This window comes from Stegostoma tigrinum, chromosome 22 (assembly GCF_030684315.1).
Source record: "Stegostoma tigrinum isolate sSteTig4 chromosome 22, sSteTig4.hap1, whole genome shotgun sequence".
In the NCBI taxonomy this organism is placed as follows: domain Eukaryota; kingdom Metazoa; phylum Chordata; class Chondrichthyes; order Orectolobiformes; family Stegostomatidae; genus Stegostoma; species Stegostoma tigrinum.
This window is the reverse complement of record NC_081375.1, coordinates 13,570,855-13,597,187: the sequence shown is the minus strand read 5'-3', so window position 1 is coordinate 13,597,187 and position 26,333 is coordinate 13,570,855. Positions and strand designations below refer to the sequence as shown.

General features: G+C 38.5%; 1 protein-coding gene across 4 annotated transcripts in view; it reads left to right on the top strand.

The window, feature by feature from the left end:
• Nucleotides 1-23,070, top strand: part of LOC125463870 (brain-specific angiogenesis inhibitor 1-associated protein 2-like) — an 81,842-nt gene extending 58,772 nt beyond the window's left edge. For 3 of the 4 annotated variants that reach the window (XM_059653664.1, XM_059653662.1, XM_059653665.1), the window contains 8 exons: nucleotides 1,310-1,462; nucleotides 2,698-2,949; nucleotides 6,529-6,730; nucleotides 9,096-9,297; nucleotides 9,461-9,517; nucleotides 15,085-15,253; nucleotides 17,956-17,990; nucleotides 21,010-23,070. In XM_059653664.1, the coding sequence (XP_059509647.1) occupies nucleotides 1,310-1,462; nucleotides 2,698-2,949; nucleotides 6,529-6,730; nucleotides 9,096-9,297; nucleotides 9,461-9,517; nucleotides 15,085-15,253; nucleotides 17,956-17,990; nucleotides 21,010-21,079 (1,140 nt within the window). In that variant the 3' untranslated portion in view covers nucleotides 21,080-23,070. Of the gene's footprint in view, nucleotides 1-1,309; nucleotides 1,463-2,697; nucleotides 2,950-6,528; nucleotides 6,731-9,095; nucleotides 9,298-9,460; nucleotides 9,518-15,084; nucleotides 15,254-17,955; nucleotides 17,991-19,070; nucleotides 19,137-21,009 lie in introns of all 4 variants that reach the window. The other variant, XM_059653663.1, reaches the window with a different exon arrangement.
• Nucleotides 23,071-26,333: the final 3,263 nt, after the last annotated feature.

Here is a 26,333-nt window from a genome sequence, read left to right as displayed (position 1 = left end):
AAGAAAGTATATTACTTTTTAATGCAACTTCTGTTTCTCAGGTGAATTATTTATTCACACTTGTATATTAATGAGAACATATACATGAAAACAGAGCAAATAGCCAATTTCAGGAATTCTGCCCTGCAGTACTTCATGTTAACCATTACAATGGTTATTTAGTTTAATAACTTACGTTTATGTTACTTCAGTGCCGGCTAATCATAAATCCTATTTTTCTATTACATTTTAAAAAATAGTTTGTGCATTTGCAAGTATTTCTATTACATCTTGAGATAAATATGTTGTTTTGTAGTCTATCAGTTGCAACAAAATTTGATGTGATGTGCAAATAACAGATGGGAGAATGGCTGGTATTTTGAACTATTATATTTGTTAGGAAGAGGGGCATTATCATGTATTTCTTTCGACCTTTCATGACTTTATTAGCCTACAATCGTACCTTAGACTGTACTGTTATCTTCTTTAGAAATATGCATGCCGTGCTAAAATTCCATAAGTTGAAAACTTAACTCCCACTGTAACAAGATGCAAATTGAGTTCAATTCTAATCAAGTCTACTGTTATCACTTCTCCTGTTGTCAATAAAGTGCATTGCACATTGTCAGGTCGTACCATATTTGTATACACTTGACCATGACCTTATTTAACCATTATCATTATTTCATCACTATATTAATCTGTCATTTTACGTTGGCTCATCTGTTCTGAATGCAAAAATATTGCTCTCCTTTTATACTGAGCAACTCTGGATTTAATCCACAATCTCATTGGGTGGACACGTAAATTTTAGCATAAATTCACTGATATTATAGAAATTGAGCAGTTGTCAAACAAATTGCACTAATTCAACTAATAGCCTTATGATGCAGGTTGAGTCCCAATACTGCCAATTTCTTACTCGTGTAAAAATCAATTTTTCTAATGCACACAAGCAAATTTTATTTGGTAATTTGATCACACTATGGTTATGCTGTGGGAATCAATGAAGTACAAAGTGTTTAATATGAAAGAGAAAGACCAACCTTGAAGCAATGTGGTATTGAGTGCAGATTCTCTCTCTTTTTTGAGAGAAACAATGTTCTCTTGTTTCTTTAGGTATTAGTCAAAATGTTGAACAAAGTTTGAAATATGTAAACTAAATATCACCTGTCATCTTTTTCTCTGCAGCCATATTAATTTAATGTCATAATCATAGCCAGTCATTACAACTGAAAGTTTTTGCGTTCATCATGTACCATTTTTTCATCATTGTTTCCTAAATGATTTTTCTTTTGTTTTTGTTTTTTATGGTCCCTGACCTCTGCAGTTTGTGGAGACAATAAGCAAAAAGCAATCTGATCTGGATAGCTACACTGGAAATGGTTACAAAACAGCATTGAGCGAGGAACGTAGACGCTACTGCTTTCTGGTCGAAAAGCAGTGTGCAGTTGCCAAGAATAACATGGTATACCATAGCAGGGTAAGTTATTCACTAATTCTTTGAAATTATGTAAATCTAAACCGCAATTTTGCAGCTTTTCAAAAATGTTGACGAGCAATAAAGATAGAAGTTTATTTTGTATGTTCTATGTTTTTAATCCTGTCCTGAACTAAAGTAGACAATTTGTCATTAGATGTCGGTAAGCCTTTATTAGCTCAGTCAAATGACCATTCTTGATGCATCAAACTGTAATGGAGTAACAGTTGAGATGGATACTGTCCTTTGCTGATGACACGTATTACCATCTTTGCTACAAGTGGGGACATAAACCAGAGTTATTTCATTTTTTTTTCAGTTGCAATGCCAAACCACTCATTGTGGATGAAATTAGCTTATTGTCTATAGACTGAGGCGCAGAGTTAGCTTCTTGCTGATCAGTGTACAATCTTCCACCGTACTAGTATTTGATATAACCTTGATACTAAAAGCAGTGCCACATAATTGATTTAGTTGTAATGGTATACGCCCATATCAGATGACTAACACTACAGTAGATCCTTGTATTGGATATCCTGAGAAAAATGTTATTCTATCCTTTTTCATGAGCTCCGGTCCTCTGTTGCTGAAATTATAGTAAATTATCATTTTAGTTACCCTTCTTTTCCTTGCCAGTTTCCTTGTTATCCTCTGCTCTCCTGAAGACTTTGATTCCCTATCAGTGTGCAGTTCTGTTATTGAATAAAAACCGAAAGAACTGCGGGTGCTGTAAATTGGGAACAAAAACAAAGTTGCTGGAAAAATTCAGCAGGTCTGGCAGCATCTGTGAAGGAAAAAAAACAGACCTGCTGAGTTTTTACAGCAACTTTGTTTTTGTTGCATCTCTGTTATCGTCCATGCTTCACTTAAGGTTGATAGGGAGTGCCTGGAGGGTTTTTCTGCCAGTTCTGATTCTGTCCTCACCAGACCACGTAATCTGCATGAGTTATTGAATAATGATCAGGAAGGGCCCTGCCTTGCTGTATTTTACTCTTTACCAGCTAGGAGCAGAGGACATTTGAGCATCAATGATACTGTTCAGTTGTAACCACTTAACTACAGATGCAAGAATAAAATCTTGTAACATTTCATTTTACTTCTTGTAACCATTTTCCTAAAATTTAATATTCATGGAAATTTTTTTTTTAATATGTTGTGTTCTGCTAAAATTGATTAAATTAAGATTTTACTCCATGTGTTCATCTGAAGTAATCTCTGAATTGCCTTTTCTTTAACAGGGCAAGGATATGATAACACAAAAACTTCCGAGCTGGCAACAGGCTTGTAGTGATCCTTCCAAAATTCCTGAGCGGGCAATGTCGTTGGTGCAACAGATGTCTTCAGGCAATGGAGGAACCCTCATCTCTGAGCCTGTTGCTCCCTCCAAGTCAGGACTGGTTATATCAGACCCCATTCCTGGTGCTAAACCTCTACCAGTACCACCAGAACTTGCACCTTTCGTTGGTGGAGGTGGATTAGGTCAAGGTTCTGTAAGTATTGATGTTTTTGTCAAAGCTTATTTACTGTGTTTGAAATTGTTTGAACTTTAAGCATTGAGGTCTTTGAAAATAACACACAAGCAGAATCGTTATTGAGTAAAAAGGAGTATTTTTGGATCTTCCCTAATGATGCCAATCAAATTACCTGTTTTTCCTACTAACTTTTATGTAACACAAGAAATATCGCCCAATCATTCTTGAATGTCATCTAGAGGACTTCCCTGATCTCCCTACAAAAGTTCAAATTGGTTTTAATAGTTTTCACCCACAACCCTTGTGCAACATTGTATTTGGGGAAAGAAAAGCTGACTTTAAAGTGGAATATCATTGAGGGTCTCAGCTGCTGGCTGGAGAGCTGGTAAGAGACCCATTTAACTATTTTTCAGGAAAGTCCTGTGAACCATATGCCAATTTGGTGGTCATAACAAGGGACGGGGGTGGAGGGGGGAGGGTTGGTGGCTACTTCTCAGGATCCCAACTCTTCCTGATGTTTAGACCCTGATGGCCTTTGATCAAGGGGTGCACCTGCTGCGTGACAAACAGCTGCACAGTTTGGCTTGTCATGCATTCCACACGACAAGAGGTTTAACAATAGTTGGGATGCGGAAAGGCAGCAGGATTCAAATGCAACCCTGCCCCACATAATTAAATGCCTTTCCTGCCTCCAAGCTTGCCATCGACAAAAGCACAAGATTCCACCCTGTAAATCTCATCTGCTTCAACATGAGCATCTTGCTAACTAGGTGATAAACTGTGCAGGTCATTCCTCCAGCTCTTTCCATTAACTGTTTGACGTGGTTGTGAGAGTAAGAGGGTATGCATTAGATACATTTGTCTAGCTTGAAAGGTCTTTTATGGACATTGGTTAATCCTTTTAGGAGCCTATTTTCCAAAGAGCTTTCTCTCCTGAAATTGCATGTGTTTTCTTACGAATAGTTAAAGTTTCTTTTTCATTCTTGGAGTCTTTCTGGGACCTTGATCAGATGGAATTGAGTGCACAAATGGGTCTGAAAATTTGTTTTTGATGCAAGCCTTCTTGTAATTAAGTTAAATCAACCTCCTTCAGTTATCCAGTATCGGTGCTTGTGAAATCTGGACAAGAAGTGCCGTTTCACCTTTTATTGAAAAGGAAAGTTATTAAGTATTTTTACTGATTATTTTGACAGTTTTCTGTTGGGAATTAGTTGGCAGAGGATTTTGTCCATGAGTAAATATGTTACCTGGAAGTAATTGATGCCTGAGTTATTGGTTTGTTTGACAACTACAGCGGCTGATCTAAATTATTCTGAAGTGTCCTTTTTAATAGTGGATGAAGTTGGTGATTGGTGTACTGTGGAGGAGCCTCTTTAACCTCAGTATTACAAATCCTTAATTTATGAGCTAGCTTTGTAGGTGAGTCCACATCGCTGATATTACCCAGCTACACAGCTGTCTTCAAAGCTAAGACCAAGGTCAAAATGTTGACTTATTGACTTTCTATACTGTGAACAACATCCCCAGTACAGTCAAGAGTACTCTATTTTTTTTAAAGCTATAGATAAAGCTTTAGTGCTGTTTCATAATGAAATAATGACCTGAACTCACATGAACCTGATGCCCTAGGTGAGCCTTTCACCCTTTTCGCCATTGTTTCCTTGTGGATTTTTTCTAATAGCTCTAATAATAATAGTATGTTGTTTGAGCTTGCGGTTTTTCTTTAGGTCTCGCCAGTTTTCCCTTGCCCTAGCTCAACAACGTTATTCTTAACTGCTTTATTACAATAGTAAGAGGAAAAATAACTAACTTCATTCCAGTTGGATTGTGATTCCCAACAACTAATCAGGGAGTGGCAACGACATAAATCGCTTGACATCTCTGACACACAATCTATCTGGGAAGTATTTGCACAGTGCAACATACTCTCCAAGGGATTAATTTATCATGCCTTTATTAATCTGCATAATGTACACTTCATGCATTTTTTAAGGGTTAAATACAAGCATAAGTTGAAGATGTCAATCATATTCTATCTATCTAAACAGTGATTCTTGTTGGTCTGTCCCCAGCAAGACTAGAATATGTTGACTGGTTATTTACACTAAAATTAAAAGTTCTTTGAATCAATTTCAGTAAAGTGCCTGCATTTGCGGGTTTATTTCATGATTTAATTAATTTTGGCCACTTTGCTTTCTCTCGTTTGGTCTTTTGGTGCATTGATTTTCTGAATGTTGCTTTAGATTTAAAGGTAAATAAATAAATTTTGGTTATTCGTATCTGGGTCACTTAGAGGAAACTAACCTATCCATTCTACAGCCGCTATCTTTGAGTTAATAGATAAGTATTCTGTTTCAATGGAATAAAATTCTGACTAAGTATTTGTTTTTGAATTAATAGAGCCAATCTCTCTAATTGTATGTCCCTAATAATTGGTCTTTGGAGTTAATAAATAACCTATTGTAAAAGAATTGCTGATGGTATAACCAAATTTCTTTGTGGTTGACTCATTGCAGACATAACTAACCAAACTGGTAGAATAAATAATGTAAAACCTAAGGCTTACTTGCAGAAACTGATGGAATGTGCTAGTCCTCAGATTTTCAGAGCTTAATATTTGGCTCACCACTGCCCACTTTGTCGCTGCAAAGTGGGCTATTTTATGGCCAAAATGGTGTCCACGTTATATGGACACAGTCCAATTCCATGCTGTGTTGGATGCTGTTTTACTAAGAGCCAAATGAGAGGAATCCTTTATCTGCATCACAAACAGGTGTTAAGCTGTTAGCCTAATCAAAAAAGGATAGAACAGCTACTTTATTCCTATATGCAACTTTGGTTTGCATAACAAGTGCAATGCTAATTGTTTTTATTTGCAACTAACATTACATGTCATGGAATGAGAAAAGTTAATGTTCATCTTAATCTCTGCCACTCTGACCTTATTTTGACTCTGACTTCCAGGTATTATCTGGCCCTATCCTGATCTTCCCAAGGTCATGCCTTCCCAATTGTCTGCTTTTATACCTCTCAATAATAGTGAAGATTAATTACTGTGATCATCTTCTCTAGCCCCCTAATCTACCCCACTCCAGTTTCACTCAGAGACCCAACCAGTAATATTCACAGTTCCATCAAAATCAGTGATTACAAAATATGTACAGGCTGCTGCTACTACACCTTTTGAATGATGAGTTCCAGGACTTAAAGTTGCGTGCTCATCAAATGTTATCTATAAAGGAAACTTAACAAGGATTTGCATAAGTTGTTAACAGTAAGTTACCTAATTTGTAAGCCTGAACACCATGCTCTGCAGATGAAATTTTCTTTTCAGATGCTAGTAACGAAGCTAACGTAGCAAATTATTAACTATTTAAATTTGACAAATGAACAAGATTATTATTAAACAGGGGGCAAATCTTCAAGGCTGATGAAAAATGTACAACATTGAAATAATGGAAGATTGTTAATTTTGGGCATATGCATGTACGGGGATATCAAATATGCGTTGTTTGTTTCAAAAATATTATTTTTACTTTTATATAATGATAAATTAGATTGTATTCTATACTTGATTACTTATGTTTTCTTTTTCAGCGCATGATGGGCCAGGATATTCCATCAGTGCCCAATGGTGACCTGGCAAATGCAAATTCTGCAGACTATCAGCAACCTGGCCAGCCTGATGCCAAACCAAAGCCTCCTACACCGCCCCAACTTCCAAAACAACAGTCTGATGTCTATTCAAACACTCTACCCACACGCAAAGCAATGCCATTGAAAGCCAGTCCTTTGTCAGGTCAGCAACTGCAAGTTACTGGTAATATCGAGGGGAAATTAAGCAATGATATTGGCACACGTGTGTGTGTGTGTGTGTGTGTGTGTGTGTGTGTGTGTATGTACCTAAATAAATACCATTCAAGTATAAAAATAGCCTGCACTGACTTGTATGTTTCTTTAGTCAAATCTGGTATTTAACTGGGTGTGGACTTTATGCAAAATGTTTGTGAAATGTACTCATCTCCTTAATGCAACAAAAGTTTTTTTTTAAGTGTTGTATCAATCACCTTAATAGTTAAGGCTGTCTTGCCTCAGAGGTTATCTTTCATCCGAAATCACAGAAATATCTCCATTCTAGTTGTATCAAGATTAATATTTCAAAGCCTCACTGCTATTAACTTTTACATCCTGTCATTTATTCAAATAACCGCACTTAATTTCATAATTCTGCACTGTTATGAATACGTTAAAGTCACTGGTTTTCACTAGCCAGCTAAGACAAAATTTCTAGACATTGTCTTTTATTATTGCCTCGAAGTTTTCACCAAAATCTGTTAAAAGTATGTTGAACAAATAGTTTTTGATCATAGAATTTCTACAGGGTGGAACCAGGCCCTTCGGCCCAACAAGTCCATACCGACCCTCAAAACATCCCATCCAGACCTATTCCCCATAGCCCACCTAATCTGCACGTCCCTGAACACTCTGGGTGATTTAACATGGCCGACCTACCTAATCTGCACATCTTTAGACTGTCGGAGGAAACCGGAGCACCTGGAGGAAACTCACGTAGATGGGGGAGAACATACAGACTCCACACGCCCTGGGTGGGCCAAGGGCGGAATTGAATCCGGGTCCCAGGTGCTGTGAGGCAGCAGTGCTAGCCACTGTGCTGCCCCATTGCATTTGCATTGGATAAATTGCATGTTCAGCTTAGAACTGACAAGCATGTCAGTCTGATGAAGGGTCCCACCCTTGTTGACTTTCCTGCCCCTCTGATGCTGTCTGTCTTGCTATGTTCCTCCACCTCTATGCAGTGTTTCTCCAGCTCCCCACTGTGTTGAAGCAAGCCTGTAGCCTTATGGCATGGGATTGAAGCAGGTTTACTTTGCTAAAACAAAAATGAAATACTGAAGGCTGCTAGAAAACTGAAGTAAAACAGAAATTGCTGAACATACTCAACAGGTCTGAATAGGTCCGAGTTTTGACAAAAATTTATTGATTATTCAGGGTGACTTTGTTTCTTTATCAATGCTGCCTGTCCACAGAATTTCTAACATCTTTTCTTCTTCTGTACTAATAGTTTGTGCTCAGCAAAATCTGATGTAGAGCTTGCTTTTCGTATTGTTAAGATATATGGCAGTACAGTCACAACAGATACCATGCTGTATAAAAATTGAAAAAATTGTGGATGCTGTAAAGCAGGAAACTTCAGTGGATTCCAGCTGAAGTTTCCAGATATCATGCTGCCATATTTATACATGTCACAGTATCAAGGTTGCTGTTTGGGAAGGATTGTGCTGTTATTTTTGAAGTTTCTCTTAAACTGAGTTTTTGAAGTGAACTTCTAGTGAATATAGTACTAAATATGGATTAAAGGTGTCAACACACCTTTACCATAACTGCAGCATTTTTTTTATCATTCCAGTCCAAGAAGCAAGATTGCTACTGTTTGGTTTTGTATACTGGTACTATCTGTGATATCGGTTCCAATGTAGGCAAAGATGGCATTTGATTTACAACTTAGGCACTTTCTTGTTATTTACTAACCCAGTTAACCTCATGGCCCCTGGCCATTATTACTAGATCTGTAATAAAGTACTATAATTCTAGAGCACCCTGTATTTATGCACTGTCCTGGTAGTTCAGTAGTCATGAATTCAAATTATCATTGTACCAAGGTATAAAACTGACTCCACTAAATCTGCTACTTTACTACATGGCCCTAGCCATTGAAGCAGTGAAAGTTTCATAGAAATCCTAATTACTTCCCCAGTGTCCTTCAAAGGAAATTATCTGTCTTATGTGGTCTCTGCACATGTGACTGTCGTCCAATATAACAGTTCTGATGAAAGATTATTAACTTGAAATTCACTTCACAAGTACTTCCAGAGCAGCTGAGTATTTTTGGTATTTTCATCGTCTTGATCTCAGGCTTCCACAATCTGCTGTATTGTACTCTTCTTTTTTTGTTCTTTATTGCCTCTAGCATTATTGCCCCTAATAATGGGTGATGTACGTTTTTTGGCAAGGCTCTTTTTTTAAAAAAAACTACTATGCTTAGGCCAGGGTGAAACTGGAAAACAGTCAGAATGAAGCTTGGAAAATTGGAAGTATTCCTTTGTTTTGTATCTAATGTGATATCACATTTTCTCATTCTTCAGCTGAGACCAGAACTTTACCCAGATCCAGTTCCATGGCTGCTGGGTTAGAAAAAAATGGAAGAACCAAAGTGCAAGCTATTTTCTCACATCAGGCAAAAGACAATAACACATTGCTGAGCTTCAACGAAGGTGATGTCATCACGTTGTTGGTTCCTGAGGCTAAGGATGGCTGGCATTATGGAGAAAATGAAAAGACGCGTTTGTAAGTAACATTGTTTCTGTGTTCATATTTGCTCCCAATTTCATTTTCCCTTTTAACATTGTTACGCTTTGTAGACCTTACAACTGCTTGTTGACATTATGGACAGGTGATGTTTTGTTCTGTATAAGATTTTATAACCCACTAATTCTATCTCTTTTCCTAGGAGAGGATGGTTTCCCTTCTCTTACACTCGTGTATTGCAGGGTGGATTATTGCACAAGTAAGTAGCTTTTGAATGGTGCCATTCTGTGATGAGTCACTCTGAGAAGTGCAAACACAGTGAAGTTAGCTTTCCTTTCTAGGATCTTTTGTTTTGCTGGGTGCTAAACCTTCTCATTGCAATAGTTGCATCTGACCTATTTGTAACAGCACATTAGTATGGCAGAGTGTGCCATGACAACATGAAAACCAACAATTAAGATGCAAAGTTATACTATTTCTGAAAGCAAAGCTTTTTATATACACACATTCATTGCATTAATTCCATTTCCTGTGTTTATCAGGTTTCAGCAATGATTGAACAAGCAATTTGTTTATTTATTAATTGATTTCCAATTAGTTTTCTAAATTTCCAGATTAGAATGCCCACAGACTCCACTCTCTCAAACCAAACTTCTCGTTGTAGCCTATGTTGCTTATTGCTCTGCATTGTTGTTGGTGCTAAAGACCCATTTAAAAGCTTTCCTGTTAATGACAACTGTTGCCATCCCTGTTGAAGTCAATCAGTGTATATAGTTGGTCCAGAAGACATGTCATTTATGGTATTTTGTGCTATCTTACACAATTTACACTTTCAGAGAAAGCGGATGATAAAGTAGAAATGTGTTTTGTTGCAATGACGGTAGAGGAATTTCCAAAGCAACTACCTTTTGAATCAAAATTAATAACAATGCTGACATTTTCAACTAAATGTTTGTTAACATTCCAAAGCCATGTGTTAAACAAAATATACTGTTTAAAATCTGGTTATGTTCACAACTTTTATGCTGTCTGGTAAATACGTGGACTTAACATGAGTTGTATCCACTGCTTTTTCATACAACGTAATTACCAAAGTTAATGTACAACTTATGTAGCGGACTTTGCTACAAATTATTTGCAAAAAACAATTTATCTTTAATATGACTGCTTCTGAAGTGCCAAACCCTCTATTTAAAGTAATTTAATATTGCATTATCCATCTTGTCCAGTTTTCTTTCAGGTGCTGTACCTGTCTTTTAAAACCCGTTTAATCTTTCGTGCGGTGTGCACCATTCACAGCCCTTTAATCTTATGGTGCTGCAACCGCTGTTCAAAGCCATTTAATCTCTGGTGCTGCACCTGTTTTTCAAAGCTATTTCATCCACTGTTCATCTTTTCTTCAGTAGAAATTCATGTCTGACATTCTTTCAGCAAGAAAAAAAATTGCAGTTTTATTTCTTTCTACTCACATCTCCTTTATGAAAAGGCTTTATAAAAGTTAACAAAGAAACTTATGATGCTGAATGTCAGTGAATTATGCAATAAGGATCTAGAAACAGCTGGAAGTTATTCTGGTTATCACCTGGCATTTTAGGTCCATTTTCTGTCATGGCACCAAGTCTGTCCATTCCTGCTATTTCTTCATAATGTCCATTCTATTTGATTGTTTGCTTGTTTGTTTGAACTTTTGCTGTGCACATTTGTAAAAGTGAACATCTTGGATGTCATTTCATTACTTGAATTTACGTAAACTAAAAGTCTTGGAGTTGTATGGTAAATGAAAAGACTGTACATCGTACTAATCACTAGTTGTGCCCAGACCAAATTTGGAGAAGGAATTTAACAGATTTAACCAGATCCCAGAGTTATTGATAACAAAGTGTGGAGCTGGATGAACACAGCAGGCCAAGCAGCAGCATAGGAGCACAAAAGCTGATGTTTCGGGCCTAGACACTTCATCAGAAAAGTTATTTATAGAGTTATTTATATCTTCATAAATAATGTTGAGAAGTAAATTAAATGCTGAGATTTTGTATTGTCTTTCTGTCAATATTTTCAGATCAATGACTTGTGATTTTGTTTTGCCTTGCTTGTCATACTTGATTTGTAATCTACTGAATTTTTCTCGTGGCTAGATTTGTTAACAAGTTTAACATGACATCATTTTCCCCAATCCAACCAAAAAGTAGCACTTAAATTGCTTAATGATTAAGCCCCTCCTAAATGATCTTGACTATAGATCAGTGATAATGGGAGCTGCAGATGCTGGAGAATCCAAGATAATAAAATGTGAGAGATAATGGGAACTGCAGATGCTGGAGAATTCCAAGATAATAAAATGTGAGGCTGGATGAACACAGCAGGCCAAGCAGCATCTCAGGAGCACAAAAGCTGACGTTTCAGGCCTAGACCCTTCATCAGAGAGGGGGATGGGGAGAGGGTTCTGGAATAAATAGGGAGAGAGGGGGAGGCGGACCGAAGATGGAGAGTAAAGAAGATAGGTGGAGAGAGTATAGGTGGGGAGGTAGGGAGGGGATAGGTCAGTCCAGGGAAGACGGACAGGTCAAGGAGGTGGGATGAGGCTAGTAGGTAGCTGGGGGTGCGGCTTGGGGTGGGAGGAAGGGATGGGTGAGAGGAAGAACCGGTTCGGGAGGCAGAGACAGGTTGGACTGGTTTTGGGATGCAGTGGGTGGGGGGGAAGAGCTGGGCTGGTTGTGTGGTGCAGTGGGGGGAGGGGACGAACTGGGCTGGTTTAAGGATGCAGTAGGGGAAGGGGAGATTTTGAAACTGGTGAAGTCCACATTGATACCATTAGGCTGCAGGGTTCCCAGGCGGAATATGAGTTGCTGTTCCTGCAACCTTCGGGTGGCATCATTGTGGCAGTGCAGGAGGCCCATGATGGACATGTCATCAAGAGAATGGGAGGGGGAGTGGAAATGGTTTGCGACTGGGAGGTGCAGTTGTTTTTTGCGAACTGAGCGGAGGTGTTCTGCAAAGCGGTCCCCAAGCCTCCGCTTGGTTTCCCCAATGTAGAGGAAGCCGCACCGGGTACAGTGGATGCAGTATACCACATTGGCAGATGTGCAGGTGAACCTCTGCTTACTGTGGAATGTCATCTTGGGGCCTGGGATAGGGGTGAGGGAGGAGGTGTGGGGACAAGTGTAGCATTTCCTGCGGTTGCAGGGGAAGGTGCCGGGTGTGGTGGGGTTGGAGGGCAGTGTGGAGCGAACAAGGGAGTCACAGAGAGAATGGTCTCTCCGGAAAGCAGACAGGGGAGGGGATGGAAAAATGTCTTGGGTGGTGGGGTCGGATTGTAAATGGCGGAAGTGTCGGAGGATAATGCGTTGTATCCGGAGGTTGGTAGGGTGGTGTGTGAGAACGAGGGGGATCCTCTTAGGGCGGTTGTGGCGGGGGCGGGGTGTGAGGGATGTGTTGCGGGAAATACGGGAGACGTGGTCAAGGGCGTTCTCGATCACTGTGGGGGGAAAGTTGCGGTCCTTGAAGAACTTGGACATCTGGGATGTGCGGGAGTGGAATGTCTTATTGTGGGAGCAGATGCGGCGGAGGCGGAGGAATTGGGAATAGGGGATGGAATTTTTGCAGGAGGGTGGGTGGGAGGAGGTGTATTCTAGGTAGCTGTGGGAGTCGGTGGGCTTGAAATGGACATCAGTTACAAGCTGGTTGCCTGAGATGGAGACTGAGAGGTCCAGGAAGGTGAGGGATGTGCTGGAGATGGCCCAGGTGAACTGAAGGTTGGGGTGGAAGGTGTTGGTGAAGTGGATGAACTGTTCGAGCTCCTCTGGGGAGCAAGAGGCGGCGCCGATACAGTCATCAATGTACCGGAGGAAGAGGTGGGGTTTGGGGCCTGTGTAGGTGTGGAAGAGGGACTGTTCCACGTAACCTACAAAGAGGCAGGCATAGCTGGGGCCCATGCGGGTGCCCATGGCCACCCCCTTAGTCTGTAGGAAGTGGGAGGAGTCAAAAGAGAAGTTGTTGAGGGTGAGGACGAGTTCAGCTAGGCGGATGAGAGTGTCGGTGGAGGGGGACTGGTCGGGCCTGCGGGACAGGAAGAAGCGGAGGGCCTTGAGGCCATCTCCATGCGGAATGCAGGTGTACAGGGACTGGACGTCCATGGTGAATATGAGGTGTTGGGGGCCAGGGAATTGGAAGTCCTGGAGGAGGTGGAGGGCGTGGGTGGTGTCACGGACGTAGGTGGGGAGTTCCTGGACCAAAGGGGAGAAAATGGAGTCCAGATAGGTGGAGATGAGTTCGGTGGGGCAGGAGCAGGCTGAGACGATGGGTCGACCGGGGCAGGCAGGTTTGTGGATTTTGGGAAGGAGATAGAAACGGGCCGTGCGGGGTTGGGGAACAATGAGGTTGGAGGCTATGGGTGGGAGGTCCCCTGAGGTGATGAGGTCGTGAATGGTGTTGGAGATGATGGTTTGGTGCTCGGGTGTGGGGTCATGATCGAGGAGGCGGTAGGAGGTGGTGTCGGAGAGTTGGCGTCTGGCCTCGGCGATGTAGAGGTCAGTGCGCCATACTACCACTGCGCCACCATTGTCTGCGGGTTTGATGGTGAGGTTGGGGTTGGAGCAGAGGGAGCGGCGGGCTGCCCGTTCTGTGGGGGAGAGGTTGGAGTGGGTGAGAGGGGTGGAGAGGTTGAGGCGGTTAATGTCTCGACGTCAGTTGGAGATGAAGAGGTCGAGGGAGGGTAGGAGGCCTGGGGGTGGTGTCCAGGAGGAGGACTTGTGTTGGAAGCGGGTGAAGGGGTCAGTGGAAGGAGGGTTAGGTTCCCGGTTGAAGAAGTAGGCATGGAGGCGAAGACGGCGGAAAAACTGCTCTATGTCCAACCGTGACTGGTATTCGTTGATGTGTGGTTGTAGGGGGACAAAGGTGATAAAATGTGAGGCTGGATGAACACAGCAGGCCCAGCAGCATCTCAGGAGCACAAAAGCTGACGTTTCAGGCCTAGACCCCTTCTTCTTCAGTCAGTATTCCTGGAAAATGCAGGCCATAGTTTCAGTTAGGTATATTGATACACTGGAGGAATATAGTTGACAAGAATTGTTTGAACTTTGAGATCTTGGTCCTGATTTAGGAATAACATCTTGCATTCTGGGATAGCTGAAGTATTGGTCTGTTTTCATCATCTAGTCCAGAACATCTGAAAATACCCAGAGTCAGCTCCTAAACTTGCTAATTTCCTTTCATTTCAGATCCTGTATTTTCAGGTAGAATACCCCCTATTTTTAGTGGGGCATTTTCTATTCTAAATACTTTTGAAAAGTTTCAGAAAATGTCTATCTTGGAAAAATAATAAACATTATAGAGTAGATTTATTTTTAGGAAAGTTGATTCCAATAATATGGTGTTCATACCATCAAGAAGTTGTTGTAAGGTTAAATTATTTTGATTTAATTCTCCCTGTTCTGAAATGGAAATGATTGCAACACTACTTCAGTCAAAACAAGGTGTGTTAATTATAAAAGCTAATATCCAGTTTGCACTGCAACAAGCTTCTTGAGCTGGGTCATATTCTTTTCAATGTGCGCTGTCAATTTGGCATTGCTGATGAGTCCTTAAGACACCAAATTTGTGTCCTCACTGACACTGAAAATGCAAAGTTTCAGGGATAGGGTGCTGGTCTGGGTGGGCTGCTCTTCAGAGGGTGGGTGTGGACTCTGGGCTAAATGGCCTGTTTCAACATTGTAGGGATTCTATGATTCTATGAAGTATAAAAATGCCTTTGATACACTTGATTGTACCATTTAACACCACTTTTACCTATTCCTACATATTAATTTTGCCATGTTTTGTATCATGCAGTTTGAACCATCTAAAAAGCTGTAGCACTGGGAACCTCCTGCAGAAAGAAGATCTCTCCATTCCTCCACCTGACTACAATTCAACTTTAAAAATGACATCTCATCCTCTGTCCAGCTCAAGCACTTTTAAACCCAGGCCTTACAGTGTGGCAGTGCCAGGTTTCTCACAGGTATTTATAATCATGTTTTGAATGTAATTGTTGACTTTGGGACACAGTTCAAGCAGTAATGGATCATCAGTACATTCAACTGTACTGTTTCCTTTTCATGGTATTCCAGTGCAGTGCCTAATAGGTGGTGCTTGTTTATCAGACCAATAACGACATGTTGAATTAGGCAATAAAAGACCTTTAGAAATGTATAAAGTTTTTATTGTAAATCTATAGTTTAGGACAAACTCCAATTTCCACTGTTCTGTTCTAGATCCCTCCACTGTCCAGAAGCCCACCAAACTGGGGAAGATCCCGGTTCTTCAATACAAAGTCTAATAAGCGTCACATATTCTCAAATAACTCTGAGCTGTTGTGATTACCCTTAAAGCAATCTGCACTTTTAACACTAACACAACCACCAGCCAATTTGTGTTACCACCCAATGTTCACCATTACCCCATTATTTCTCTCAAGGTGAAATGTGAAATTCCTTACAGCTGGCATTTTACGATATTGTAAGGTTTTGGAATATGTGGGCATAGTGTAAGAACAAGAGTAGTCTTTTCTATCATTGAGCCTTGTTTCACTTTTCAATTAATCATGGTTGATGTTTATCATAAATCAGCCTTGATTTCATAACTCATAGCACCTTGACTCAATAAAAATCTATCAATTTTGTGCTGAAATTTACAGTTGACCTTTTCTTGCATCTCTTTGAGGCTGGTTCCAGCTTTCTATTGACTCTTATGCACAGTGAAACTAAATAGATATGTTCCCAGTCCTCCTGTTTGAAATGGTGGAGCTTTTGGCCTGAACCTTTTTTATAGTCATGTTACATCCCACATCAATATTTTTATGACATCATATTTTATCTGTGACTGAGCAACAATGATGAAAAATGTGTTACACAAATGCAAAGAAAGGGCTTCAGTCCATGGTGACATCTAACGTTGTGTTGCTGGAAGGCACTACTGATGTGACAGTACATCTCTGAAATGGGGCCCAGAAGAATGAGTTTCAATAATATGGTGTTTTGTCATATAACATGAAAACAACTGCTTGGAAACGCACTTGCTTGTTTTATCAGTAAATACAACTGTATAATTGAAAGCCCAGAGTAAACTTTGAACATTCTTAATATTCTTTTGCAGCTTTTGTAAAAATGTGATATTTAGATCTTCGTTTTAAATTTGAAAAATTGAGTTACATCAAATGTTGTCTTTGGATCATTAAGCAATACACTCATAACTTTCAAGTTGCACATATATTATCAGCAACACAGCAGAGCTATTGAGTCACTACTATTCAGCAGAAGATTAGTTTGCTCATAGCTGAGTTTCAAAAATATTCACAAGAGAAACAGAGTGACCTTCAGGATTTTAATTACAACATGGTGATTGCACACAGTGGATTTCTTCATGCTACAGAACACCCTTTAATCCAAATTTCTAGGTCATCTGTTTGTTATATATTGAAACAACTTAATAGTCTGTTCAAAGACTGTTTAAAAACCTCGTCCATTAAGTTGTGATTATCAAAAACCAGGAGTTATTTATGAATTAATTAGTACTGAAATGATTTTCTTTCCTGAAAGAGGAGTGAATTTCTAATAATCAGACATCAAGATATTTTAAGAATGTATGGAGTTTCTGCAAATTTTTATAGAAACTTTACATGTTACCATAAAGAAGATGCTGATCTCTATTTAAAAGTGCATATGTCACTGTAACTGTTCAGTTGGTAAAATTCTCAATAAATATCTTGGCTGATCTATTAAGTAGATTTGATTGCAAGGATTTAGGATGTGTCAGTAGACATTTTATTAGCTACAAAGATTTTTGTGATATGAAATACTGCAAACTGTGATAAACCAGATATTCAACTACCTTTATACTAAGTGGAAAATGACAGCATTGAATAGCTTTTCACTTCTTTTTAAATTAAGTTAATTAAGTGAACTATGTATTGGATTGAGCTGCAATCATCTAAGAATCAGAAGGTTGTGGGTACAAGCCCCTCACTATGGTGTGAGTTTCTTAGTTTATACCTCTTGAATACTTAGCAAGTGCTTCACTGTCAGAGCCGATGCCCCTCAGAAGGCATTTAAATTGAGGTTAAATTGGTGTAAAAGACTACTTAGACTTTGTTTGGAGAGCAAAGAGTTGTCTTCCCAACCTGAGCAGCACTTTTTCTTCAACCAAAACAGGGTAACTGGTTATTGTCTGGAAGTAAGGTCACTGGACCTGAAATGTGACTTCTGCATTCTCTCGCCAGGTGCTGCCAGACCTGCTGAGTTTCTCCAGAAATTTCTGTTATTGTGAACTGGTCCTTGATTGTTTTACTTCTCATGAATCGTTTTTGCACACAGATTGGGTTCTGTATTTGTCCACATTAGAACACTGTCCTTCAAAGTAATTATTGGCTCTGAAGTTCTTTTGACATCCAGAGTGTGACCCAGATGTGTAATCACAAGTTCTTCCTCAGTTTTGACTATGTTGAAAACTCGTTTTTGCAAGCAAACAAATATTTCAGATTGGAGTTAGGGTTGCCTGTTAGAGTGTACAATATGAAAGTTGAAACAAAGAACACTTGATGTGCATTCAGATTTGTCATTCTGCCAAATTGGTAATAAGACAAGTTTGCGGCAAAATAGTGTCTGAAGATTTGATACTGACATCTAGTGGATACTCTGGTAATACTGAATATTTCATTCTTTCCAGGGCCCGAAGGTTGATAATTCAAGACTTTCTTTGAAGTAAGTTTTATTTTAATTTAAATTTGTAATGAAAAGTTGCAGGGACATAATCATAAATCAAACACTTTTTTTGTAGATTAATTTTATAAGTAATAGATGGCAGGTCAAAACCAGGCTGGTTATAAAAACAAGAAAAGCTGGCAGTACTCTACAATTCAAACACCATCTGTGGCGAGAAGCAGAGTTGAGGTTTCAGATCGATGCCTCTTCATCACTGTGATGAAAAATCATCACCTGAAATGTTAATTCAGTTTCTCTGCATAAAATGCTGCCTGGTCTGTTGAGTATTTTCTTGTTTTTATTTCAGGGTTCCAACATGTATAGTATTTTGTTTTTGTAAGCCAGGTTAGCTAGTTATTTGATTTCATATTGGGCAATCAGCATAGAACACAGAATTGTACTTTTGTGAATCATCAGTCTCCACCTGCAATAATGTTGCCAGCAGCCATTTTTCTAAATACTAAAGATGTATCATCTGCAAGTAACTTCTTTATTTCATTTTATTCATGTTTTATAGAAAACGCTTAACTTGTAAAAAGGGCTGTATATCTGATAAGCCAATATTGGGGATTTTGATTAGTGTGACATTTTATTTTAAGTTTTAAAATTTTCCTAAATGTAATTTTTTTCCCCTCCTGCCTTTTTCCAAACTGTTGGACATGGTTTTGATTACTCATGATCAAATCTTTCACTTAATAATGATCATAATATCAGTAAACAATTGCACAGTGGGAGCCAATGACGAGGAGCTCGGTTCAGTCCTTCCCATGACTTTGCTTGCAGCCTTCCCTTTGGTGGTGAGCAGGACCTAAAGGGTTTCCTATTGCTAACCCAAATTATCCTGGAGCCATATGTGGTGGCATGACCGTCTAGGCCGTATGCATCACTTCCACTGGATATTGGTTCAGGAATAATGTTTGAAGGAAGGCTGCCTTCCTTTGCTAATAAATTGATGAAAAAATTGCCTTCATATTAATTATGTTATATCTGAATTTTATATTTTGTAGTTTGATTTTTTTAATTCCCTCCCAGAGTTTTGCAATTATAGGTTCAAATCGACTGAATTTTTTTTCATTGCAGTTCTGATGCCGAGATTGAAAAGTTTTGAATTTAAACTTCTGCCACATATAAGACCTCTCTAGATTAGTAAGTTGGGCATACCATTATGCCAGTCTGACTTTTATCACCTTGTCTGTCGCTGGTGACAATCACTCATTTCCCACTGTGGCTTCATGAATGGGCAAGTTCTGTCTCACTTTCTCCACAGTCCTGAGTTCCATCTGTTTCTGTGTTTGGTTCATACTAGGCGAAAAATATGTATTATTGTTTGCATTGTTTTGAAATGAGTCCAATATAATACAGGAATAGCTCTTTCAACTCTATTTCAAATTTAGGATTGTCAGGACTTTATTAAATGGCAGTTACCTCCAGAATCTATCATGGTCCTCTAATGATATTGTTACAGTGCTGTCTGCCAGCATTTATCTTCCAGTGTTTGCTGTTTTGTACTACCTCACATTTGATGGACAGAAACTATATTTCATGTTATGTGGCTGATCACTGCCATATTTCTTCCCCTCTGAGGTAGAACTCCTTCTCTTGCATAAGGGTCTCCATCAAGTGAAATCTATCAAAGTACTACATGGCAGCAAGCAGGAGAGTGACATTGGAATTGCCAGAAAAGCTGGCTAATAAACAAACAGCACCTTAACCATGCTGAATAAGCTTTACCTAAAAGCTTTATTGTCAAACAACTTAATTTTGAGGATGTGTGCTAGCTCTATTTCCCTTTTACTATTATGCTAAGAAATAGGCTGATGTTTCTGTCATCATTTCACAAACTACATTGCTGTCTGCCTTTTGGGTCTGTTCACTGTTGCACTGATCATGTACATGCTTCATTGACTCAGGGCGTTGACTCACTTTGATTCTGTGATTCATTGCTGCCAACTCCTTTGCTTGTCCTCCTTTGGCATGTAATTTACTGACTGATGTGATTACTTTTATTCCCAATGGTTGTGTTACCATTTCAGCACGGCAAGAGCAGATGTGTCATAGAAAAATACTGACAGTGCAAGCTGCAGCCAGTGATTGCAGCTTGCAGTGTAACTTCATGTCACTGATCAGCTGATGACTTTCAAAGAATTATCTTAAAGATTTAATTTTCAGTTCCAAAATCTCTTAAACAGAGAAGTTAAGTTGCAGAAGAGTTGCTAAAACCTGAAGTGTATAAATGTTTTGTTTTGATGCTGAGTCATGATGCTTGATTATTGTACCAGCCCCAGTGTTAGATTGATGTAAATTGGGCATAAGTTCCACACTAATTTTAAAGTCTGAATTGAAATGTGTCCAATCAATGAGAAATCCATCTGCCGAATGAGCCCTGGTATAAATTAATCAATTAATTAAGTACTTGTCTCCTATATAACCTAATGCGATTTTTAGATCAGAAAACCTAAAAATCTGGTCTAGTATGGGACACAGCAAGAATATCCATATTGGGTACAGAGGCCTAGAAAACCACATAATCTGTAGTACCTACACATTTTGTAGCTAGTTCAAAAACAGTGTTGAATACCTTTAAAGAGCAGTGATCCTCTAGTTTGTCAGTTGCATAGACGTGTCAGGATTGGCAAATAACAGTGAGATATGATTTCTCAAATACATCTTTTACAAGAAGAACATTCAGAAGTGATACAACAAAGTAAAACATCAAACATTTATAAAAGGTATAATCCTCATAATACAGCACAATGTCTGAATTCTATTGAAATTCAAGTTTTGAAATTTTGCAGTTAAAATAAACTACATTTCATTTTTCCTGTGACCAGATGCAGAAAAACATTTTATATTTACAACAAGCAGGTCACACCAATTTTTATTGTTTCCATTATTTGCAGCAAAGTGATGCCAAGGGGTGCCGTAAGCTCTTGCAAGCCGTTCTGTCATGGTTTCACTGCTGTGTTACTGTAAATAATCCATTGCATTAACGTGCTTTCTCTCTTTCTCCCCTCTTCAGAGAAGCTGTTGCAAATGTCAAATTGAAGCCAACCAAAACAAATGACAGATCAGCTTCTAAAGTGAACTGACTACTGACGCTGCAAGGTTATTACACTGTACACTTGCTGCTGGCAACAGATGCCAAAGATGTCTACATCTGAAACTGCATGACAACAGTGTCTTTACACTAGAATTGACCCATCTGGAGATGGTCACTAAAGTTTATGATATATCAATTGCACATATTGCTATGGAATTGCCACTTTGAAATCCCACCCTCTTATTCCTTGCTTTATATTTTGAGGGATTATGTGGAGGGAATTGTTTAATTACATTTATCTGACTAGGGGTTTGTATGGTGTTTGTAATTTGTGTTTAAGAATTAGCCGTTAGTATTTTTTTATTATATACTTTATACTAATCAGCATATAAAATAATATTTTACTACCTAGCTATTTGTGGGAATTGGTTAAATGTCAACATGTTATAGAAACTAGAGTACTGCAAAATTGAGAATTATTAAGCTAGTTATAAAATGTATACTGTGCTTAATTTCTAAATGTATTTTGGGAGAAGGAGAGTAAAGTAGAAATCAGATTATGGAATTTAATGTATATAACTGAGCTAACTTTCACCCAAAGTTACCTCAATGTGTTAAAATTTTAATGCCGCTCTTTGATTCCTTGCTGTCACCAATAAATCTTCCATATCTTTTTGAAAAGAATAATTACTCAGGTGATGGCAAAGGCATTGTATAATCTGCAGATACAGGAATTTGTACTTTTTGTAGAATTTTAGGTTTCACCTGTTTCTTTTCCACCCCAAACAAACAACACAAAAAAGCTATCAAAGGCGATTTCTCATTCCAATTTTAGTATGTGTAAGTGCTTCCTTTTGCACTTTTCTTTAACTATCAATGCTGGTAGGTTAGTTAAGCGAGTAAATATATAACTGAAGTCCCCAAGAACGAAGTCATGCCTCTGTGCTACTGAGACTGATAAACAGGAAGCATATGCTTAGGGAAACATTCGTGCTTTTGCACAAATCTCAGGGCGCAATGGATCAGAAAGAATATTTTATGCCTTCTTTCACATATTTAGCAGCATTACTTCTAAATGGGAGAAGAATTGGAATTTATTTTTGTTCTGCAAGTGGAGGAAAATTTTGCAGTTTTCAGGTGGGGCAGTTATGTGATGTGATAATCCATTCAATACAGCAATAGTTGATGCTGACATTTTTGTAAATGGAACATGTAAAGTTGTGTTGCTCACGGATTGTTTAGACGATGAAATAACCAGTATTAATGAGCAAAAATAACACACTCAATGGGTCACTTTCTTCTCATGAATGTAAAGTGTTCTGTAATCTTTTAAGAAATTCTATACGATTAGTCAGTTATGTAAAAATCTTGTTAATATGTAATGTCCCATTTATCCAATTATAAAGAATCAAACTATTGTCATCATTAAGGGAGCAGTGGTTAACTACTTAAATGCTTTATTACAAGAACCAAATGACATTTGTAATTTTCTATGAGTAAAGGCAGTGGATTAAAAATTTAAAAGAAACTTATTGTTTCTGTCGCTTTGATTTATCTTGAGCTACTTGTAGATGTTGAGAGATAAGTAGCTGGGAATTAGAAAATTACTGGGGCTCTTGTGTTTATTTTAACAAAGCAATGAATACCAAATTGAACCGGTGTTGTTTAATATTTATAGTTATTTCAAAAATGTGGCACTTCCATTCTTCCTAGTCTCTTATTCTGTGGTATGGTGGAGAATTAGCTACAGAAACATATCCACCTGCCGACTCAGTGCATTTAAACCCTCATGTTTTTCTTCAGTTCTTTATTAAACACTCATGCTTTTCCTTTTGACATTATTGCAGAAATCTGGTTTACTCGGTGCCTTTCATTTTTACATAAGCTTCATAATGTAGTAAGACATTGACTATTGTTTATAATCTGTATTGTAATGCAGATTTCAACAGCTGCCACTATTCCATAAATCACTGTTTTGTGAATTGAATTGACCCATTTGAATCATATTATTTGTAATCAAAAATGATTTTGATAGTAACTTATGCAAAATAAAATTGTTTCACTGTTTAAGAACCCTTCTCATCTTTACTTGCCTTGATGTTTTCCAGTTGAAAAGTACATTGTTTAGTTACTACACAATGGTCACTTTATCATGAACTCATATCTTCTCCAAGCTCCCAAAGCTGCGTTCTAGTCAAATGAGTGGGTTACAGTTTGTCTGTGACTTAACTGTTGTGTGTTGTTCTGGAAGACTGTTAGGATACTCTCCCTTTTGAAAACTTATACTTGCCTGCCTACTTCCTCAGTAAGCACAACTTGGATTTGAAGGTTTACTATGTGCAATAATGTGGATCCATTTATAGCATTTCACAGGACCACCATATCATTACTTACCCACTTACTGTTTTTAAAAAAGGTGTCTCGCAATTAAAAACAGTCTCATTCCAGTTCCCAGTTAATGCTTCAATACCACAATTCAGATTACAATAAAAGTTAAAATCATGGAAATATTAAGTTATAAGGAGAAGTTGGGACTTTTTTTTCCATTGACGTGTACGAGGGTGAGAGATGACTTTTGTGAAGGTTTATAAAATCATGAGGGCTATAGAGAAGGTGAATGGCAAGTGTCTTTTCCCTAGGGTGAGGTACATGAATAAGAAATGTTTGGAGGGATATCGGCCAAGTGCAGACAAATGAGACTAGTATACTTTGGGATTATGGCCGTCATGGACTGGTTGGACCAAAAGGTCTCTTTCAAAAGTATGTTTGGCTTTGTTTTTCTCCCTAGTATTAATGAGTGTATTGTAGGTTAGAAGCATTGTGAGGCTGAGTTTGAAGTTGAATATGTCAGCACTCAAGGTTAAATTGGATAAATGTATGAAGAAATAGAATATGGGAAACCTCAACATATAGATATCCAGAGCTCCACTGAAGACCAATTTAAGATGAATTCTTTTCATTGAATTGAGTGGAATTACTTTGCAGGGGGAGATAAACTTGAATTTAGACAGAGCTTTTCACAATCTCAGGATTTAAGGGCAGCCAGTTGTATTGTAGAATTTAAAGCACAAATTGAGCACACAAATGATTCTCTCAAACACTAGAATAATGACCAGAAGATTTGTATTTAGCAATGGTTCCTAAATGATACAATTGGCCAGGGTGCCCATTAAATTTCACTCCGAGGTAGGGTTGAGAGTTCTTTTATATCCACTTGAGAGTGCAGGTGGGGCCTTATTTTAAAGTTCATTCCAAAAGGCAGGACCCACTTAATACAGCAGTGGAGTGTCAGCCTAAATGTGTGCTCATGTACCTGCAAGTGATGTAAACTGAGTAAAAGCTGAACATGGTGCCAATTTGCTATTACCTTTCACACATACAAATATTTCTTCCTCCACTGTCTAGAAGTAAACAGAAAATAGGATTCCCTAGAAGGAATGTGTTAGTAAATGGTGTAACATTTGCATTAGCTTTAAGTCTGTGCAAAACAGCAAAATTCTTTGGGTATTGCAGTTAAAAGCAATCTCTGGAACCTGGTCTGGGGCCAACCTTTGAAGTGTAAGGTGCTTTCTGTTAATTAGCCTTCCAACCATTATTGAGTTGGCAAAGAATGGCACAAGATTCTAAATGAAATTGACCACTTGAAAATTTCTGCTTTCTTCTTGTAAAGTAAAAATATACCCAGGTTAGTCCAGAGAAAATCTGGTATCTTTACTACCACAAAGAAAGGAAGGATTCTTTCTTTGTGGTTAATTATGAACATCATTATTAAAGAAATGGATTAGGTAAAATAATCTTCCTAAGAGTGGATATCGTTGCAGATTGATGCTGGAAGCAGCCGTTATAAAGCACAGATGTTGCCCTTAAAGTTGACTTTATGTAGTAACCAATTCCATAGATGCCAGTAATTTACAATCCAAAAACCACAGCAAACTGGAAAGATTTATCTCATCAGGAGCACTACTTCTTCAAACATTAACATAGGCTTCTCCCTGTTGAAATTAATGCAGTAGAGATATTTTGAAATCCGCATTGTTTGTTGGTCAATGAACAGATTGTGAATGAGGCTGAGCACATGAAAGGTCAACCTAATTGATATTAAGTCTTGGAAATATTGTTTAAGTAGAAAATTGACTTGGAAAAAGACAAATCAATGTGCAAATAATTGCTATGAGGGAATGAACAAGCATTTAAACAGTGATTATAAAATCTCATGAGTTGGCACTAATTTTAAGCTATCAGATATTTGTGTACTGAACTGTCTTTGAAATGACGTGTGCTGTGGTAACCTTTGTTATAAAGGAAAGCAACAAATGGCTGTGATAAACATGGGATTTTATCTAAGTAAGTCTAAAGAAATTGTATCATCAGCTGAACCTCTAAGGGGTTTTTCGCTGTTGATCATATCACTTTTGTAAAGCTTTCAAAATCTATGCTGTATCTACAAATATTAATTATAGGAGGAATAGCACTTAATTTCAGATACAAGATTTTTGGAACAAGGTTTATTTGGATGTACTTGATGGGAAATTTCAACTGATAGAGCTCACAACTACAGGATGCAAAGGTAGAAAATAAAATATCAACTACAAATCATTACACTACAGCTAATTTTTTCTGTCCACACTGTTACATTCTTCTGTATGTAATTGCAAAGATAGGTTGATGGCATACCTGCCAATGATCGTTTAAAATATTTTCTTGAGAAACCAGCTTGAGAAGTGTTAGAGTTTCTTAATACAGAAATGTAGGTGAACAATGTAGTGCACTAACAGACAACAATCAGTAGCTCCCCATGGACCATCTATGCAGATAGCAATTCTTCCCCTGTTCCTTGCATTGTCTAATCAGACTTAGAACTGCGTCTTCCAATCAACAAAGATTCCAGCTGTTCCTCAATTGAGGAGGATGTCTACCCAGAATTGGGAGTTTTGGGCATGGAATCATGTGACTAAATAGGCTGATTCTCAACCTTCAGATCTTTGGACATACTGGACTGGGTCTCCTGCAGGATAGTAGAATCCAGAGTGCTTCTGGATTTGCTTCTTTCTATGCCCAGTTCTTCAGAAATTGTGATTGAGAGCCTGATGCAGCTTTGATGGGCAAACCGATGCCATTTTTGAGCAATTAGCAGCAAGCTGCTTCCAGTCATTGATGTCAATGTTTCCACACTTCAGGGAGATCTTCAGAATGACTTTATTAAATTTTCTTTATCTTCCTTTGGGAGACTGGCTATTTGAGCATTACCAAATCCAAGACCCTACACAATACAGTGGTTGTAGATGGAAAATATTCTGCCTGGA